Here is a 20,652-nt window from a genome sequence, read left to right on the forward strand (position 1 = left end):
CACACGTCAACAATGGACGTTGCGAACTTGTAGGTTCTAGAATGAAAATAACAACCAACAAATCCTTTGCTTATGACGTAACAATAAATATATTACGAGAACACATAAATTATAAACATAAATTCAAGTATAGGAACATTTTTTTATTAGAGTAGTTTTCGTAATGCTGATATTAATGTTGTTTGCGACGATTTTATGGCTTTTTAATTTGTACACAAATGCGCTTTAACTTAACTTTTGTGTATAGCCATTGTGAACTCCAATTTCCCATAATTGCAACACAGAACCTAAATTTTGAATGTATTCTCATTAAGCCCATGGTATATATAGTACCATGGTTAAGATGGTTATTAATTGACATTGCTCTATTAGCATCGTGAGGGTGCGGTTATATATAGTGGGTAGGGGAAGATGGGACACCTTTAGCACGAAATATATAAATATCCTGATCGTATTTTAGACAATTAACAGCGGTCTATGAAAGTCGCGAGAACAGGTTTTATAATTCCTTAAATGTTTTTTGTTTGCTACCAAAATGTACGAGAAATTAGAATGAAAAGGTGTCCCATCTTCCCCCATCCTACTATAATTTACCAAATATTCTTTATTTACAACCAAATAAGATGATAACTAAATATGGATTATTTTACTGCGATGTACTATATAGTAAATAAGGTATCTATTTCATTTATTTATGTATGTACCGGTTGTATGCGAGCGAAAACTTCAATAACCGGTTTTCAATATTGATACAAATGTTCAATGAGATGTTGGAATCCAATTATTTGCAAATAAGAAACTACTATTTGGAGTCACTTCCAGCTGTGTGACGTCACCCTCAGTTGGTTATTTGTTTGGGAAGTGTTAACGACGTTGTAATGACGTCACTTTTACGTCACCCGCTGCTAAGCAACCTTAGTTACCAGCAAGAGTGCGTGTTGGCACAAGCCAGTGTAAAAAACAACGTAATGTAAATAACTTTACACGGTATATAACAACCACAGCAGCCCATGGTTCCATATGAGAGGTTTAATGACGTAGTGCTTATACTATAGTTTGCTCTGAGAAGCAACATCTAATTTGGTCTCATTGGTCAAAGTTTGCGTGCTTATTGTAAAGGAACTAAATAGCAATGTTACTTTAAATAATTAGTGTATAAAAGTTACGGAGTTGTGATTTTGTCCAACGGCCCGATATAAAATTTCGTTGCATTCAAAATGTTTAGGATACAATGATAAAGTCGTAATTTTTATTTTTCTTAAAAGACCTTTACAACCTATAGGTTAACTTTACGATGGTATACACAAACAATAATGCGTGCGAAGCCTAATGTTGTAGATTGGTACTATGTAGTTATAGTTGGTATATGATTGTTAGCCTATATAAATATACCATACGGTGTAGGCTTTGTTTTGAACTTGGATTAGCGTATAACATTTCAAAACATAAGCGAGCTAATTCAAACTCATCGAAACAAATTTGTTATTCTCGTGAGTTCTTTGTTTAAGTTTGTGTAATCCTTGTCGGTTTCATTGTTTCTCCACAAAGGATTGTTTCGATCCCATTGTTACTGCGCGACCTTGCGTTTGTGACGTCGCTCAAGTCCATGACGCTGAGCGGCTATTGTTTTGCATTGTGACGTGTGTAAACTGCAACATTGTTATCACAGCGGGTGAGCTTTCAATGCAAGGACCTTCGAACGGATCTCAAGTTTTTTGTTAAACAATCCAGAGAGTTAAAGTCATCTTTTACATCGACTAGAGCCGAATCCAAAGGAACTATATATGCGTAAACTTACCTGTGGTAGAACTCATATTTTAAGACAGCGCTGCCGAACACATAGTGTGCTCAACCCTATTATCTTGGTGGCTTCTATTGCATTCGGTGTATAAGTACGCAGGTTATGAATTGGCACGGCAGAATAGACCACGCTTCTATGTTTGTTGGATAATGTCAACAAATCTTTGCAGGATTTATCATAAGTTAAAGTGATGTATGTGAGAGACAGGGAGGGTAGCTACTAGCCATCGATCACTAGGTATTGGACATAAGCGACGCTTTGGTTGCAAGGAAAAACGTAAGACCATTAGTAACCGATAATGGGTAATGATATAAGAAGGCGGGGAGAGATGGGACATTTTTAGCACGTAATATCGCATTATCCTGATCGTGTTTTAAACAATTAACAATAGTCTATTGGAGTCGTGAGCATACGGTTAAATAATTCTTTGAGTATTCCTTGTTTAGTACCAAATGGGATGATAAAAAGAACGGAAATGTGTCCCATATTACCCCATCTTACTATATTATGCTTTAATTGTAACTAATATGGTTATGGTATAACGGTCTGGGAGAAAAATTGTATCGTGACCTTCGTTTTAATATTTGCTCGAAGTTGCGTTTTAAAACAACGATTTATTTCTGGATGTCCGCCACTACTTATTAGATTCATACGCTCAGCAAGTATGGGTTTTACTCCAAAATATGGTCTAAGCCTTATTAGTACGTGTTATAACATTTCGATAATTACGCATGAGCCCCAACGGGGTTTAGAAGTTTTTACTATCAAACGCCGCTTTATCAATCTGATAACGTAATCTTAGTTTTAAGCGAGCACTTGTTGCCTACGGTGTAGAAACATCTTAGGAGTTCCTTGATGAGTTATCAGGTGTGTAGATAAAACTTATATCAAAGCAAGCTTGGAATCGGACGTCCGTGTTAACGATAAGAGTTGTACAGGTGTAACTTAGCGTGCTGGAATATAAAAGTTGAAATTACTCTGAAGGAATATGTCAGTCTACAATTTTATGAATGTTGGAAATATGGTGTGGTCTCAATGTAGATCAGTTGACAGACCCGCTTATTTTATAATAACTGTATGGGAAGATCTCATAAAATATTATAATCCAGTGTTAGCGTATTATAGGTGTATACCACCAAAGCCACGTCCAGTGCATGCATTTCGTATGTGCATTTAAATGCGAGGGTATTTGAGAAACATATTAAAATATATATTTTTGCATATAGTGAGCGTATACATTATTAACCCATAAAGTTTTGCACTTGTATTGAATTTTCGCATGTAGTCGATTTAAACCAAGATCACGCGGTGTGTAAGTATTTCCTTTGCTAAACGTATTAAATGCGAATCTATTTAAATTTACAAGGAGGAATTCACGAATATCGCATTAGAGAATTAGGCAAAGGTGATTTACTCTGCTTGTTACGTCATACCTGGCTTTGTTGTCGTAATTCATTCACCTTAATCTCGACTTCCGCGTTATAAATAGGATTTGTCACGTATTTGCAATAAATTAGGGTAATCTTTTTGGGATATTTAATTCGCATATGCCGTATAACGATTCAAGGTTTTACAAAATGTTGTAACTTCGGTATAACCTTTGACGCTATCAGTTACTGCGATAAACAAGTCGTGTGTCGAAGCCTCTATTGATCTGACTTTATCAGTTTCTGGCTTACGATAAGTTTGATCGCGAAACGGGAAGCGCGTGTGGAGTCATATCTTATCTCACTAAGGGGAAGTGAAAGTAGAAAAAATGTGTAGATATAAGCAACATGTAATGGTGACTTACATCATTATGTGGTTGCGTATTGAGCAATACAGTAGTACAGGTGTAATATATAGGGAGTATGGATGTTAAACGTACACGGTATTTAATGCATACCTTTAATGTTAAGCAACGGCAAGTTGTAGCTACCGATGTCAAACTTATTTGTTAGTTGTTCAAGAATAATAAGGATGTTTGTTTCAATGTTCTATTATAACAATAGATCGTCTATGACGTAACACTCGGGTCTTCTATTGTTTGCGCTGCAGAGTAAAAACGGAAGCGAGGGCAACAACAACTTTTGTGTTATTGTTTTAAAACTTTACACAGAAGTCGTCGAGTTGGTTCAAAAAAGTTTTGGTTTGAAACTTTGTCAATATTCTTAAATCATTTGGTATGACAGTGGCCTTGAGATTACGTCACCTTGGGTACTGTGACGTTGTCTGTGTCGTCATCAACTTTTTAAACTTTGTCTGGATGGATTTGGATTTATAAAGTTTTAAGACTTACGGGGAACGACCAAGGGATTAGGGCAGTTATGTAATTATGACCACGAGTTGCCTTGCTAGCAAAAGACACTCGGATGACTTGAAAGATTCGCCGCTTGCATTAGACAATGAAGTTGCTTTAAAGCGGTAATTTACGCGGTCTATGATCTTGGTTGTTATAGTCCAGTTCCATTGTCTATTAATACTTGAGGTGTGCTGAATTGAACGTTTCATAATTGCTATGTTCGTAACACTGTCGCGTACAGTGCAGGACCGGCGTCGGCCCTTATCTTTGCCCTTGCATGTTTTGGTCCAAAATAACAGGAGAAAAAGATGTCGTTCACGTTCGAGCTGGTACATTTGTATCTTATCACTCAATCCTTTGTGTTCACTTGTCAACGTCGTGAGGTTTTTTTCTCTATCCCCTAGCGCGGTGCAACCCATGCTTGGTAGACCTGATGCATTTTCAGCATGGTCCAGCAAGTAACACTTATGTCGCGGGGGATTAACAAGGTCTTTGTATGCAGAAGGAATCCGATTCCACATCTCGCTGTTTGCATTTAGATTCAAAGTACAGAGCAGCTTCTAGCGTAACTCGGAAGTGAGAAAACCCTGCTGGAAGGCAGTAAGCGCTTACATGTCCCATAGGCAAATACCACAGCCAGACTTATAATAGGCAGGGAAGGAAAATAAGGATCAGTCTGTTTAAACCAGTCAAGGGAAGAGGGGGTATTAGTTTACAGAAAATGGTCAAAAACCTCAGTTTTTATTAAAAGACTATAAAAGAACAGTGTTAACAAAAATAGCCATCTTAATATTTTTTCACAGTCTTGGTTTCCATGTTGGTTATCCTGCGTAAAGTTATATCAACGAGATTTTCAGCCGTGAATATTTTTCGACGGACGACAATGGCAGCGGACAGATAATCAGTTTCATTGTTTTTGTTTTCGAGGGTTCTCGTAGCGCCGTGATGGCACCGATCCTATTCTTATCAGATTTGCAGAGCGCTTTGCAAAAAGGAGAAAAAAGGTAGACGCTCGCAGCGATCCCAAGACACAGTAATCGGTCAGTCTTGTTTGTCCAACCTGTAGACAGGAGCTCATCTAAAGAGCTAATTTGTTAGAAATCCTCAGTCAAAGTTTAAACCACATTTCAAGCTTTACGGTTAAAAGTTTTAGAAAAGCATTAAATTAACACAGACACAAAATGGTCCCCTAACAACATATTTCCTTACGTCATTCTACGTAAGATGCGCAAAGCAGAAACTAGCCAATCAGCGACGAGCATGACGATAACAAGAATTAGAGCACGAAATTCAAACGCAATAAACTGCCATGCCAGCAATAAATTACTTAATCACTGTCTAGTCAGGTTTTGTACATGATTTACTGTATTTTACGAAAGAATATGTTACGAAGCGATAGTTTTAGTCAACAGGTGTTAGAAATACAAAGAAACAGGCCGGTAAGTGCAGTTATATTAAGTTATATCATGAAGTCTCCAAATCGGAAAAAACCCAGCAGGACTTATTCAATTGAGGAAGAAATTACTTGGTTATCGCTAACAGGAAAGGTTAGTTGAGTAAAATTAAAAATTACCTGTAGACGAACCTGCTGGCAGCCCGCATTTTCAATGTAGTTAGACGGGCATGCAACAGACCATTATCCAGCCACCTGGCGCTGTTATTCTCCGTCTGCTGTGTCGCGCACTTTGCTAAGTAGTGTAACGACATTCTTATTGCGGTGTAGGTCATATGGTTGGTTTGTATGGCTGTTCATTTATTTGTTGCTGGTTTAAACTTTCCTTATATATTTTCTTTTTAATTTCCAGGTTTATAATATTATGTACGGTGATCAAAGCGTTATTGTTATTATGTTCATATATTGTTAATGTACCAGGGGAGATCTGTTCAATAGCTGTTCGTTTGTATCTGATTTATTCAATATGTGTGTGTGTATGTATAAACAAAAATGACAGTATTCTTTTCTTAGAAAATGCAAATAATCAAGTCAGCCGAAGTCTACCATGCAATAGCTGTAGTTTAATTAACCAGGCAATAACAAAACAATAGGATTTTAAATACACAGGCTTCTATACCATAAGACTAACCAAATGTTTGTATTTCAGAAACTTTTTTCACTGCCAATTAGTTTTAGTTATATAGCTGCCTATAAATATGCCTCGTACTTCAATTTTCGATACCTCTAATATATTTTCGATGACTGAAAACACTGCCCAGGTAAATTGCAACTCCAACTAATGCATGGAAACAATAAGTTAAACGCTAGAAAGCATGCAACTATGTTAGGACATATCTAGATTGTACCAGCATACATACAAGGCAGTAAAGTTAAACAAATGTATTTTACAATCAGAACAAAGTTGGAGGAAAGCCTTCATCCAAACGACCGGCTACTTCCCCCGCTAAAGGCGCCGTTCACAAAAGATCTGCTTTTGGTGACATCACAAACGTAAGTATGACATCATAATGTAATATTCTATATGGATAAACTGCTACATACCATGTCTATTAGGCCAAAGTTGGCATGTTTTTTACGTGAGTGAGATCCTACCTAAAATTTAGGCCAGAGTTGGCTCATTCCCCAACATAATGTTGGTTGTAATATTAGTTATATCAAGTTTTTCAATGGCCATTGTTATTTTAATAGGCTGGTGTTGTCAATGTAAAAGCAATTGCAAAACCTGAAGCAACCAAGAAAGTTGATTCGAAGAAAAACAAAACCAAACGTCATTCACTTCGTTTGTCCAAACAAGTTATAAAGACCAAGCAAGATACTTCAGCAAATGTTGAAAAACTTTCACAAATCACTCAGGATTTTTTCACTTCAAGGTGAATATCTGGTTTAAAAATTCTACATGGTTTCATAGCTTTACCTTGCTGATAGGTGTCTATACAAAAAGCATAGCGAAAGTATATTGCATTCGCACTTTGTTCTATATTTATTTAAGAAAGCAGCAATTTTAACGATTCTACTTTTCACCAGCTCACAAGAAACCAGCTCTTCATCGGCCTCAAGTGTTTACGAATCACTTCCCAACTCTCCCGCTACCCCGACATGCTTCATCGAACACAAAGCCTCACCTCGTCGCAGAGCGCTTAACTTCACAGACGTTGACGCAGAAAACGTGAAAAACATAAACGAGGCGCCCGAATATGCGTTCACCATCTTCGAATACATGCGAGCACGGGAGCAATCTTTCCCCATCAATGAAAACTATATGGTTGAGAAGCAAACCGAGATAACACCTGAGATGAGATCAATCTTGGTTGACTGGATGGTTGAGGTAAGAAACAAATCTTATATTAAAACATTTTCAATCTAATAGCTTGTGTGTATTTGGTTGTATATTAGTTTGAATATGAAAATTATCTATGCTATCGTACTCGAAGGGATAACTAAATATGTCATTATTATGTTATTATCCTGATCATATTTAAATATTTAACTAATTATTCCTGTTGTAGGTACAAGAGAACTTTGAATTAAACCACGAGACCTTATACCTCGCCGTCAAACTTGTTGACTGTTATTTGCAACAAGTCAAAATAAAGAAAGAAAAACTTCAACTTATCGGTGCAACCAGTTTGCTAATTGCTGCTAAATTTGATGTAAGTGGATTTAAACATCAATTAAATAACCATATTCATAGTAGGCCAACTGTGGCCTGTATTTTGAGTGTGTCATAAAATTTTAAATAAATTTCACCTATAGTACTGTTAATAAAAAGTCTTGTGTATTAAATGTTTGTCATGTCCAGTATTTTAACCCAATGTTTCCACCCACAGGAACGGCAAGCCCCATATTTGGACGACTTTCTTTACATTTGTGATGATGCGTACAACAAACAACAAATGATGCAAATGGAACGAACTTTGTTGAAGACAATTGGTTTTGATATCAACATTCCAATCCCATATCGATTCCTTCGTAGATATGCTAAGGTAAGCTTATATCTCATGTTCCTAATTCACTACATTGTAATAATGTATTTAAATCCTTTGATATTCAATGTTATTATACTGGTCAGCTAAAAAAAAATGTCAAACTTTTATTTAATCTAGTAGGCATATTGGGAAGATCCAATAAATTGGCTTAAAAAATAGTTTCAGGCATAGTACGATCATATTTAGATCAAATATGTTATGATTAATGACATAATCTATTTACTTTTGATTTCTTATCTGATTATTAAACTTAATTCATTCCCTCAGTGTGCCAAATCCAGCATGGAGGTTCTAACATTGGCTCGATACATTATGGAACTTTCACTCCAAGATATTTCTTTCATCGGTAAATCTGCTTCACTTATGGCAGCATCAGCGTTGTGGCTTGCTTTCAAAATGAAGAAGACTAACTTTCAATGGGTAAGTTCAACATTCAATAATAAATTTAACATTCACTATTGTATATTAATTTAACAAGAGTAAATAATAAGCTTATAAAAGATCCTGTTTTTATAACCCACACATTTTGCTATACATGTTTATAAAACAGCTAGTTTAAATTTGCTTGTGCAAAAACACACAAGTACTTTGTATCATGCATATGGTATTCGTAAAACATTAAATTTGGTTTGTTTTAACTTTATGTTGAATTACATTGTCTAACCATTGTTTATTCCATTACAGAACGACACACTGGTTTATTATTCGTCTCATAACGAGCAAGATATTATTGAACTTGCAGTTCAACTTAATCAGATGGTATCTTCAAGAGACACCAAACTTAAAACGGTAAGCATTACTACTGTTACTGTGTTTTAATTAAGTATAACAATTAAATTTGGAATGAAGAATGTAGCGTGGTTCAAAACCGGTATTACACGGGTGTTCTGTTTCATACAACTCGTGCCAGCTTATGAGTTACCACATATGTAACTTTTTGAGTATTTCGTGTAAATTAGGGTAAATTTTGGCATCATAGGTATATGTTTTGTATATATATGACATCATAATAACATATTGTTTCATCACAGATATTCACCAAATACTCGCACTCCATATTTTACCAAGTTGCCAAAACAACTTGTTTGTCGCAAGTTGAAATAAACGAAGAAACTTCCAGAATCCAACATTTCACTCAACTTTAACTTGGTACCTTTCCCATCAAGATAACTTATAAGTTCCTTATCATTGTGACGTCATTATCATTCTTACGTCACACACGCCGCGAGAAGATATTTTTTCTAGAATGTATTTGTGCCACTCGCAGATTACGACCGCTGTGTGACGTCATACACAGGTGTGACGTAACACAGTTCGATTGTGGCGAAACAAAACAGTTTCAGATCGTGGTATTCAACTTTACCTTTCCCTACCTCATTCCACACGCGATACTACGTCACGCTGACGTATCACACACGTAGGGAATACATTGTTACGTAATAAGCCAACACACGCGACATAATTGTCCTTTTCTTCTATTCTTTCCTTATTGTTGTTGTTTTAACCGCGCGAAAGTTTTTACTTCCGGAACATCGTGGTTCCTACGTCATTTGTGTTGTTTCTTATGTCACATATTGCTTTATTACGTCACTCATGCATTTGTGACGTTCGTTTTCTTCTGCGAGTACCGTTTTATATTGTTTCTATGCTTCTGTGTACATACTTGTTTTATCTTTAACGTTTTTATCGCCGTAGCCGCAGTGTTTCCAACAAATCTTTAATTTCTTTTACCCGGAAACACTGCCACGTCACACGTAAACGCCATACATTGTCACACACGCCACATTATGTTTACGACTTCTATCATCGCACTGGTAAAGTTCCCGTGTGTCGAATAAACGGATTCTTATTAAACAAGTTGTTATTTTTACAAAGTTAAACCACATTTGCACGAATGCTGTATCTTAAAATGAATGAATGGAATTTATTTCGTCTCTTCCGTCACGATAACGAAGATCAAGAGAGTTTACAAAAGCGAAAAGACGGGTAGTAACGGTAAAACAACAGTTGTTAAAACACGCTTATTGATAAAAATGGAAAAGAAATAATATTTTGGGTAAAAGGCGTGACCGTTACACCTTAGTATAAAATGTGTTATCGGAATAGCTTTCGGTTTTCACGGGATTATGATATGTCTTGTGGTATAAATGCACAATAACATGCAAATGCGCTATAACGTTTCTGCGCATGCAAACCAATGTAAAAGTAATATTATCTGTCTAACTTACAGACTGTAATGTGCACGCGATAAAAATCATTCCTAGGTACGAACGGGCTTTGCTACACTCAACTCGTTTCCCAAGTATAGTTTTACGGATGCTTACGATAATACAACGGTGGATTTAGTAATATTTAAATTGTTTCTTTAAACCTCGTAAAAGCATTCAAAGAAATATCCTTTATCGATTTACATATTAAGCACTTTGACGATTTCACTTTCTGGCTCCTCCTCGTGATCACGTGTTAGCTCTAACCGACACTGTTCGTCAGCATCATTGTAATATGGACACACAATTTATGGAAAATGTGCACAATTTGTTTTAACTTTTTAATATTTAAATCGAATGGTATTAAAGTATGTTTGTCCTGCGTCGTGGCACAGTTGGTTAGCGCGCCTGCCTCTTACCCAGAAGTTATGGGTTTAATAATGTTTGTCGCTGCTTGGTGCGCATGTGTCCTTAGGCACGATACCTAACAGTGAATTGCGCCAAACTACTCGGTTTTCTAACTAAACAGTCAGTCAAATGGTAGGCTGGGAGAAGACAGGACACATTCAGCACGTAATATCTAAATATCTTTTTCAAACAATTAACAACGGTCTATAGGGGTCGTGAGGATACGGTTTTATAATTGTTTGAATGTTCTTCGTTTAACCAAATGGGACAAGAAAATAAATTGAAAAGGTGTCCCATCCTCCCTCAACCTATCATACAAATACAAAACAAAAAACAAAACTCGTGCCAGCTTACGAGTTACCATGTATGTAACTTTGTGGGTGAAGTTTTTCTTTTGCTAATTTAAACAACCCATTAGTGACCACTGGGTTGGAGCAATTGCCCTTAAGTGTATTTCTCAAGGACACATATACGCCAACAATGGTAGCAGCGAAGAGCCTTGAATCCATTACCTCTGAGTTAACCAACTGTGCTACGGCGTCGGGTCGATTACGTAATCTCTAAAACTTTCTGGTTCTTAAGAGTTCTTGTAAACAAGAAAACACTTTTATTTTCAAAGAGGATCGTGCAGTATGTACATAACAGTTCATGGTACAAGTTGGTTTTCAGAATTTTCTGTCTATTCAATGCAAATCAATTCCCAGCGTTTGATCGCTGGCGTTGTTCCTCTGGCCAATACTTTACCTGCTACTAAAGAATTTACACAACAAAGAACGACTATAAATTGAGCTAAAGGGGCTGGTCTTCTCACAAGAAGAAGCAACGAAGGAAAAGATGAATCGAAGAATCTTGCTGATTGTTTTGATGGCTGTCGTAGTGCATAGCGCATTACGAGCAGTGCGGCGACGAAGAAGATACTGCTTGAATGTGAAGAATTGCAGCATCACAGTTATAAATTCTCACAACAAAAACGGGAACAGGGGTCCTGATTTGCGTCGCCGTCGCCGCTGGTGTTGCTGGAACGCGAAGAAAGCAAGGTGAATGTAAAGAATATTTTTGCTGTACCGAGGTACTTTTGCATCATAACTTATTTAATACTCATTTTAAATCTTTACAGCAGCATGGAAGAAGAATTAGATGGTAAGAACGCGTTATCAATATTTTTTGGTCTTAATAAATTATTGTAATTATTATGTTGTGTGATGTTTGAACAGACAAATCAGATATTCCGGCAAATGCTGTTGACTTGCTTGAACTCTTCAACGAACAAAAATAAGCATTATGGGTACGTGTCATTTTTCTATCTAAGAATCAATCAGAGTATAAATGCAGGCATTTTTTTTGTCAGCAGGTCACTGAGAACTTTGACGACGTGGTTAAATGTCTACTGCGTACATTGTCAATGAATTCGTGAAATAAAATATGAAACTGATATTACCATACTGTGTTTTACAAACTCAGCGATATCTTAGATTTGCGGATATCCGACTCTTGCTATATAGCGGGCCGTATAGCGCACTGGTTAGACCGCGCATGTGGTAACTATAAAGGATGCAGGGTTCGAACTGTAGGGTGGGGGAAGATGGGACGCCTTTTCATTCTTTTTTTCTCATTTGATAGTAAACAAAGAACGTATTAAACCGTATTACGACTCCCATAGACCGTTGTTAATTGTTGAAAACACGATCAGACTATTTTGATATCATGTGGCAAAATTGTCCCGTCTTTTTCCACGCTACTATAATGCAATGCAAACTAGTTTCCTGCGTTTCGCAATTAAAGCGATACCAAAAACTTTATGCAAAGCTTTCCCAACTACCAACCGCCCATAGGCAGTGGGAGTCTATGTAGCTAGCCAGTCTAAATTATCCCTATGTGAGAGAAGCAAGGCGATGCTTGTCAGAATTCTAATTGTATTATTGGTAGTTGCCTTTATAGGCGCTTCGTCTGCTGTAGCTCAACGTAGACGGCTGTATTGCAAAAACACTAAATATTGCCCTGGAACCATGACGCCCAGTCGGAATAATAACGCTCGACGTCGCGCATGGAGCTCCTGGGATTTCAGGCAATTGGAGTGAGTTTGGTTAGATATGTAAATGTAATATTTGCACAATCGTAAATCATAAGCGGGTACGTAGTTTTTAAAAATAGGCATCCGTGTTATTAACCTCGAAATTGACCAGTCACGAGAGGAAGAGTAAGTGACAGTCTACTTATTCATTTTAACGACTGTCGCTTTGCCGATTTTAGCATGTACTTCAGTTTGTATTTTACTACGTTCCCTGTTATTTTTATATCTTATCGAATATAGAATAAGATGGGGGAATATGGGACAGCTTTCCGTTCTATTTTCTTTACCGTTCTATATTTATTTAAGAACATTCAAAAAATTATAAAACTGTATCCTTACGATTCCTATAGACCGTTGTTAATTGTTTAAAACAGGATCAAGGCATTTCAATATTATGTGCTAAAGATATCCCGTCTTCCCCCACACTACCATATTTGTAGGTTATATATTACGATAGTAATACCCCCTAACCTATAGCATGTTTTTCACAGTGACGAGATGTTGGAATATGCACTTGGTAAGAATACGACTGTTAAAATGACTTTGGTTTCTTAATGATTTCCTCCTAACAGGAAAGAGCATTGCAAGCAGAAATGCTGACCATGTAATGCTAGAGCTGTTCAATATGGAGCAATAGACTAAGGTTGGTTTGGTCATTTATACCCTCCAGTAGAAAGTAGGCCTAAACGACTTTAATTATATTAACAGGTTTCCAGTCAAGAGAAGTGACCACGGTAATAAGAACTTGTATTGATTTTGTTGAAATAAATACGAAGTTCCAATTGTGAGGAATCTTTTATATAGAGAAGAGACATGCAGTATCAGTTTTAAGAACCTATATCTTGGCTGTTTACCTAGCGTCCTAGCTTATAGCGCATTGGTACGGTGGTTATAGAACGGTCGCTTCTAGGCTAAAAGCTACAGGTTCGAGGCTCCACTCTGCCACACTTGTGTAGGTGCAAGAAACTTAACGGCGACTGCTTCACGCCAAAGTGCCTTCTGGCTTGCCCAAATTGTCAGCCATACAAAAATAATAATCAAGAAGTTACATACGTAGTAACTCGGGTACGAGGTGTTAAATCGAACACACGTCGCGCAAGCCTGCGGAAAAATTAGTGGTATGGTTTTTGTGTGTACAAGAAAGAGGCATTACCCTGTTGTAGGAAAGAAATGGGCATTGACTAATTTAGAAAGCATTAGCGAGACATTCGCCAAGCATCCGGATAAAAATGGCCGCATCCGCATAAGTGAGCTGTAAGACATTATATTGTCGAGCAGAAACGTTTGCAATTGGCTTCTGTTGGGGAACCCCCGTCAAAGGAAACGTAACAATGCTGAATGTTTACGTAATAATGGTGAATGTTTACATTATTTACATTTAAAATAATACGCAGAAAAATTGCAGTTTTTATGCATGTTGTCTATTTTATGATTTTTTAAAATCATTTTTATGTAAAGTATGTAAACATTTTTGTGTTTTGCAATAACAGTAATCATGTTTTGTTTCTGCATGTTTTAGTGCTTCTTTTCAGTAGAATAAAAGTCGAGAAGATGATCTTGAAGTACTTCAGATGGTTCACCACAAATATATTCAGTTATCAACTGTTGGAACTTGTGGAGTACCTATGCCCTTCTATGCGCCATGTAAGAATATATAAATATTATTCCTTCTTTTTCTCATGAATTTATAGAACAAAGTAATGTTATATATTTTTGCTTCCATTTTAATAACTATAAGTTAATATCACTTGGGACTATGCGAAGAAGTAGGTACACAGTTTCTACTAGGGGCGGTAATTATTAAGTTTAAAATTAAAAAAAAAATCCACAAAAAAACACTTTAAATTGGTAATAAGTGTAAAACAAATTACTTAAATACATCTTTCCCACATTAGGTAGGTTATATACGCTCTTTCGTTCTGTTTACTATCATCGGCTGTGTGGTGTAACGGTTAGCGTGCCGTCGTTTAATCTCTTTGTTTCGTTCTTACCGGGTTCGAGTCCCGCACAGTGGAATACGTTTTTTTATTTTTTTTTTCAAGTTTTTTTTTGTGTGATTAGCACGAGTTTGGGGTTAGGGGTTTAAATCTTATGTGTGTAAACCGTAAAACTAACTGCTCCCCACAGAATAGAGAAACGAATTTTTTATTTTGTCCGGCGCCGTGGCATAGTGGTTAGCGCGCCTGCCTCTAACCCAGAGGTAATGGGTTCAAGGCTCGTCGCTGCTACCATTGTGGGCGTATGTGTCCTTGGGCAAGACACTTAACGGCAATTGCTCCAACCCAGTGGTCACTAATGGGTTGTCCAAATTATTAGCCATACATACAAAAATGAAAAAATCAAAAAAAAAAAAATAATCACCCACAAAGTAACATACGTGGTAACTCGTAAGCTGGCACGAGGTGTATTAACACCCGTGTTATAACGACTGTCGTTTTCCGGCCACGCGAGGATAAAGTAAGTTACATACATACATTTGTCATCGCCTCCTAGCGGAAATTGTGTAGGCCTACCTACTTCTCCTTGTAGTGCCATGTGTTAATATCAATTAACCTATAGAGATGGCAAATAACAACAAAACAACAGTCGGTATTATAAACTGAGCAAAATATAAATCTAAAAGCATTGGTTAAACATTATAGTGATAAACCCTATAAGAAGCAATATTATTAGTCCTCATAGTTTCAGAAAAACAAATGAAAGCAAAGAATTTAAAAAAAGAATAAATGTTAAACACTATAAGAAGCAATATCATTAGTCTTCATTATATTTCCAGACAAACAATTGAAAACCGAGAATTTGTTGGAAACTTTACAAACTTGGCTGTCAGTTGTCATCTTCATTCATAAATATGTGGCCGAGCGAAAAATATTTGCCCGAAATCTGCAAAACATCAGAATAGAGAAGGCTCATATCTCGTTAATACGAGGTATACACTCCGTCGACTCCGATACCTGTGTTTATCTAATGTTTGGCACCTACCATAGTAGTACACAACGTACTACATACACCCATGCATACCTACAGTAATCTAATGTTTGGTGCCTGCACTAGTTCTGTATATTACTACATAAACACTAAGGACCTATAATAGTCGTCAGTCGATAAAGCTTTTTTGGTCATTTAGTTTATCTAGCCAACGTTATAACTTTGATATCATATTCTTTCGTTTTCATTATGGTATTAACATGTAATTATGATAGTCTAAAATATAAAGGACATTGGTACACAGCATATTTTGAGTTTATTAGAATATTAGTTTTAATGCGAAAGTACGATAATCTTAAATATTAGGATATCTATACACAAAAGATTTGGCTTTAATAGAATAATATTATTAATATGATTGATAATATAATAGTCTAAAATATATAGGACATGGGCTCACAACATATTTTCACCTTATAGGTTTATATTATTGACAAGAAAGTATAAAACATGCACGACATTGATAAACAACATATTCTAAATCTAATAAATTTATATTATTGATATGAAAGTATGATAATCTAAAATATATAGGCCTACACAAAAAAGGCAAAATATTTTGACTTGAATAGAACTAGATTATACGTAATGAACACTTTACACACACCATACATAAAATAAAATATTTTTATCGAACAGTTAGTGAACATTCAGAGGACAGGGAAGATTTAGAATCGATGAAAGAATCGTCTGTATAAGAGTGAGTGTGATATCATATTGATATGTGTGATGTCTTCATATAAAGCAGTTTAACGGCAGATTTAAATACGAAATGTTTTTAAAATGCTTTTATCTGAGTAGGTTATTATTTTAAGAATAAACAAAATTATGCAATTCAATTCACCATGGCAACCATGAAACTTATAAAAGATAAAAAGTGAATATAAAAATTGCAAATAGAATTGTAGTGAAAAGAAAAACAAGTTTTGTGATGGGGAAAAATTCAAAACAAAGTTAACTATTAGCACGGCTATATCTTAATCTATTGTACAAAAACATCTGCCCTATTTTTTTTAATGTGTAAATTGTTGTATGTTTCATTCCTTGTTTAATGTAATCAGGTATTGGTTGCTTAAGTTCGTTACAGATTCTCGCATATTCTAAACAACATATCAATGCCTCGTAATATCTGTTGGTAATATGGTAGCAACAAGCGTATGCAGAATATAGCCGCATATGAACCACTGTCGTTGTACTCTTGTATTGTTGCATCAGTTGTTTGACCTCATCCAGTAGTTTTAATGCTTCTGTAGGTTTTTTATTGATCATCAGTGTTTCAGCAGATATACACAACTTGAAGCGATGGTGGAATATAAATAGTTGAAAGGTACCTTTCATTATTTGTTTATTTTCTCCATTCATTAGTATTTTAAATTTCTTACCATTTCTCGCACATTCCAACCAACATACCATTGCCTCAAAATATCTACTGGTATAATGGTAGCAAAGTGCATATAAATAATACAGTTGCCTGTGTATTCTTGTTGTTGTAATCTTGTACGGTTGCATCAATTGTTTGGCTTCATCCAGTAGTTTCAATGCTTCTGTGGGTTTTCCATTGATCATTAGTGTTGCAGCAGATTCACACAGTTTTATGGGATGTAAATAAATGAGTTCGGTAAAAGCAAATTCTGTGTTTCGTTTGATGTCATCCAATATTGGCTGCTCAAGTTCGTTAAAGATTTTCACACATTCCAACCAACATATCAATGCCTCACAATATCTTTCCGTATGATTGTAGCAAACAGCATATGCATCATATAATCGTTTGTGCACAAAAGTTGTTGTAATCTTGTAAGGTTGCATCAATTGTTTCGCTTTATCCAGTAGTTTCAATGCTTCTGTGTATTTTCCATTGTTGATCTGTGTTTCAGCAGATTCACACAACTTCAAGGGTTGAGGGAATCTGAATTGGTAAAAAGTATCTATCATCCCTGGTTTAAGTTTATCAGAAACTTGTTGTTTAAGCTTCTTACAGATTCTAGCATATTCCAACCAACATATCAATGCCTCGTAATATCTGCTAGTTTTATGGCAGCAAACTGCGTATGTGCAGTATAGATTCATGTGTATAGTCGTTGTAATCTTGTACGGTTGCATTAGTTGTATTGCTACATCCAGTAGTTTTAATGCTTCCTTATATTTTTCGTTTTTTATCAGTGTATCAACTGATCTACCCAACTCAATAGGATGGCGGAATATGAATTGTTGAAAAATTAGCTTTATTTTCTGTTTATCTTCATCAGGTTTTGGTTGCTTAATTTTTCTACAGATTCTCGCATATTCCAACCTACATAAGAATGACTCGTAATATCTGCCTGTATTGAAGTAATAACTTACATATAAAAGATATTGATTCATGTGCACCATTGTTATTGTATTCTTGTATGGTTGCATCAATTGTTTGGTTTCATCCAGTCGTTTTAATGCTTCTGTGTGTTTTCCATTTTTCATCAAAAGGCAAGCATAATCTTGCAGCTGATAGGTTTTAGATAATATATCATTCATAAAATAGCCATTTAATTTTAAAACCTGTTTCCAAATTGTATGAATTTTAGAAGCGTTTGGAATCTTACCATCGTTAAGCAACATCAAGGTTTCAGAGTATGTTGTTAAGCACCCTCTTATGCTCCCTGGTTCAACAGTTTCCTCCATTTCTTCTAATTCCTGGACTTTAGCTTTAACTTCAGTTCTTACATCTTCAGAAGATCGTGTCTTCTTGTTGTATGGTAGATTTGCAAGGCTTGCCAGTTCGTAAACTTTAAATTCGAAAATCTGATTGGTTGTACAGTTCAAGTAGTTCATCTTTGAACATATTTCGATGACCAAACTATATTCTTTGGATATAAATAAACCTATAACAGCAGAGATAGGAAATGAAATTGTTTCAGCTTGAGATGAGGAAATTGTTTGTTTGACAAGTTCTACCAAATCTTCATATAACCGAAGAAAACATAAAGTTGTCATTCTATGCAGAATAAACCCTTTAAATAGCCATGTACCACAATATGATTCACTGAGGTTTAGTCTTTCTTGAATAATAATCATTGTTTCCATAAAAGAAACAAGGCTTTGTTTTCCAACAAATTTAATCAAACCTGGGATAAGATCTTCAAAATGAAAACTCTTCATAAAAACATCATCTTGTTGTCCCTCTGAATGATAAATTTTGGCGCGAACCTCACAAGCCACTGCCACCATAAACTTAAGTTGGTGCGCATCCCTGTCACTGAGTTTTCCTATTTCTTTTATTTCATCAATTATATCAAAGCAAGATGATGCTTGCAGTGAATATAATCGACCGATGGCTGAAATAAAGCTGGTTGCACCTCTGTAGATTGCTCTCTTTATGTTGTAGTTTTGTAAACCAAGAGCAGCATTTAATTGTTGATTCTTTAAAGAGAAGTTTTTGAAATTTTCTTCCATTTGTTTGTACACAGTTGAGAAACTATTCTTTTCATAATTTTCTTTAATACGAAGATGAGCTTTTCCTTGATATTCTTCACAAATTTCTTTATCACCAGCTACAAAGCAAGCCTTAGATAAAACATCAGCCACATGGTATCCCTGTTTTATTTGTTCATCGCTGTCCAAGTATTGAACCATTTCATCAACTGGTTTTATAAATTCAGTGTTCCAAGGTTTGTTTTTAGTTGCTGGTCGTCCAAGTGGGCGTATGCAAGCGTGAGCTACCATTCCATCGTATGTAACCCCATTCGGTGTAACATGGTCCATGAACCAGTCTCTATACCTGGGGTTTATACTTGGAATTGCAACACAATTGATCAAGGTTTCTCCGAGGTTGATTAGGATGATGTTGAAGATTGTGGTGAACCATCTGAAGTACTTCATGATCATCCTCCGATATTCCATCTTAGCAACATCATTATCAAGGACAATGATGTGTTCGAAATCTGAGTATAGGGTGATTTCCGATCGAGCCAAGGAACCCAATCCAACTACAGCATATTTGCATGGTGGTGTTCCCATAATCTTGATGCATTCATCAGAAATAAACCTCATTAACCCAGTGTAGCTTTTTGTAACTTTTTTTTGAAGCTTTTTAACATCTACGACTTTCTTATTTGTAGTTTAATTAGTAGATCATCTTTTAAACCATGCGGGATTGTTTCAAGCTGATTAAAACTTTCGCCAAAATGCTTTCGTAACTCATACAGTTTGTCTTTCACCTCAGCTGCCAAAGAAATCAAATCTGAATTAAGTTTTGCAGCATTGGCTTCTACTGAAACTGCCGTGCACAAATCTTTAAGATCATTTTTAAATTGATAATTCTTTGGATCCCTCACAATAGCAGCGTTATACAGAGCTACACTACGAGTCATGTTTAACTTTTTATGTTTAGTTTTACTTTTATAAATCTTGGCCAACTTATGAAATATTAAAGCTGCTTCAGGTTTAGTTCCTTTCATTTCTTTCCCAAAAGAATCACACAAATCTTTTAACTTCTGGGCAAGATTCTTTTCCTCCTCACCAACCTCATCTTGTATAAAATCATGTTCAGTTGATTCCATTTTAAAACTTTCATTCAGAGAAGCAACTTTAATGTATTAACTGTTAACCAAGTTTACAGTATCGCAACACAACTGTAGCTAAGAAACAGTCTAGAGTTTAATACGCCTTTACCCAACTGTAGGTAACAAACAGACAGAGTTTGATACGCCTTTACCCAACTGTAGTTAACAAACAGACAGAGTTTGATACGCCTTTACCCAACTGTAGGTAACAAACAGACAGAGTTTGATACGCCTTTACCCAACTGTAGGTAACAAACAGACAGAGTTTGATACGCCTTTACCCAACTGTAGTTAACAAACAGACAGAGTTTGATACGCCTTTACCCAACTGTAGGTAACAAACAGACAGAGTTTGATACGCCTTTACCCAACTGTAGGTAACAAACAGACAGAGTTTGATACGCCTTTACCCAACTGTA

At 36.0% G+C, this 20,652-nt stretch overlaps 3 protein-coding genes across 9 annotated transcripts; 2 read left to right on the forward strand and 1 right to left on the reverse strand.

The window, feature by feature from the left end:
- The first annotated feature begins 1,754 nt into the window (after positions 1-1,754).
- LOC149743642 (G2/mitotic-specific cyclin-B3-like) lies at positions 1,755-12,076 on the forward strand. 5 transcript variants are annotated; one of them, XM_089874043.1, is made up of 13 exons: positions 5,517-5,629; positions 6,185-6,296; positions 6,433-6,528; positions 6,727-6,908; positions 7,063-7,363; positions 7,545-7,688; positions 7,866-8,021; positions 8,292-8,444; positions 8,709-8,813; positions 9,056-11,676; positions 11,757-11,779; positions 11,854-11,924; positions 11,991-12,076. In XM_089874043.1, exons 2-10 carry the CDS (start codon positions 6,234-6,236, stop codon positions 9,167-9,169), a joined length of 1,314 nt encoding a protein of 437 aa, XP_089730169.1. In that variant the 5' UTR covers positions 5,517-5,629; positions 6,185-6,233; the 3' UTR covers positions 9,170-11,676; positions 11,757-11,779; positions 11,854-11,924; positions 11,991-12,076. The 5 variants fall into 5 exon arrangements, with proteins under 5 accessions (XP_089730145.1, XP_089730136.1, XP_089730163.1 ...); XM_089874019.1 differs by lacking the exon at positions 6,185-6,296 and having other exon boundaries at positions 1,755-5,629; positions 11,988-12,076; XM_089874010.1 differs by lacking the exon at positions 6,185-6,296 and having other exon boundaries at positions 1,755-5,629.
- Positions 12,077-12,337: 261 nt separating this feature from the next.
- Positions 12,338-17,121, forward strand: LOC149743643 (uncharacterized). Of its 3 annotated transcripts, XM_089874202.1 has the most exons (8): positions 12,341-12,713; positions 13,202-13,227; positions 13,283-13,353; positions 13,419-14,065; positions 14,246-14,354; positions 15,487-15,639; positions 16,338-16,398; positions 16,982-17,121. In XM_089874202.1, exons 4-7 carry the CDS (start codon positions 14,042-14,044, stop codon positions 16,394-16,396), a joined length of 345 nt encoding a protein of 114 aa, XP_089730328.1. In that variant the 5' UTR covers positions 12,341-12,713; positions 13,202-13,227; positions 13,283-13,353; positions 13,419-14,041; the 3' UTR covers positions 16,397-16,398; positions 16,982-17,121. The 3 variants fall into 3 exon arrangements, with proteins under 3 accessions (XP_089730336.1, XP_089730328.1, XP_089730320.1); XM_089874210.1 differs by lacking the exon at positions 16,982-17,121 and having other exon boundaries at positions 12,338-12,713; positions 16,338-16,475; XM_089874194.1 differs by lacking the exons at positions 16,338-16,398; positions 16,982-17,121 and having other exon boundaries at positions 12,352-12,713; positions 15,487-15,942.
- A 321-nt stretch (positions 17,122-17,442) lies between these two features.
- Positions 17,443-19,721, reverse strand: LOC149743644 (uncharacterized). Its single transcript, XM_089873939.1, has 2 exons — positions 18,039-19,721; positions 17,443-17,604 (listed from the first exon to the last, which is right to left on the reverse strand). Exons 1-2 carry the CDS (start codon positions 19,719-19,721, stop codon positions 17,578-17,580), a joined length of 1,710 nt encoding a protein of 569 aa, XP_089730065.1. The 3' UTR covers positions 17,443-17,577.
- Between the last annotated feature and the right edge of the window lie 931 nt (positions 19,722-20,652).

Source organism: Ciona robusta, chromosome 1, assembly GCF_009617815.1.
Source record: "Ciona robusta chromosome 1, ASM961781v2".
In the NCBI taxonomy this organism is placed as follows: Eukaryota; Metazoa; Chordata; class Ascidiacea; order Phlebobranchia; family Cionidae; genus Ciona; species Ciona robusta.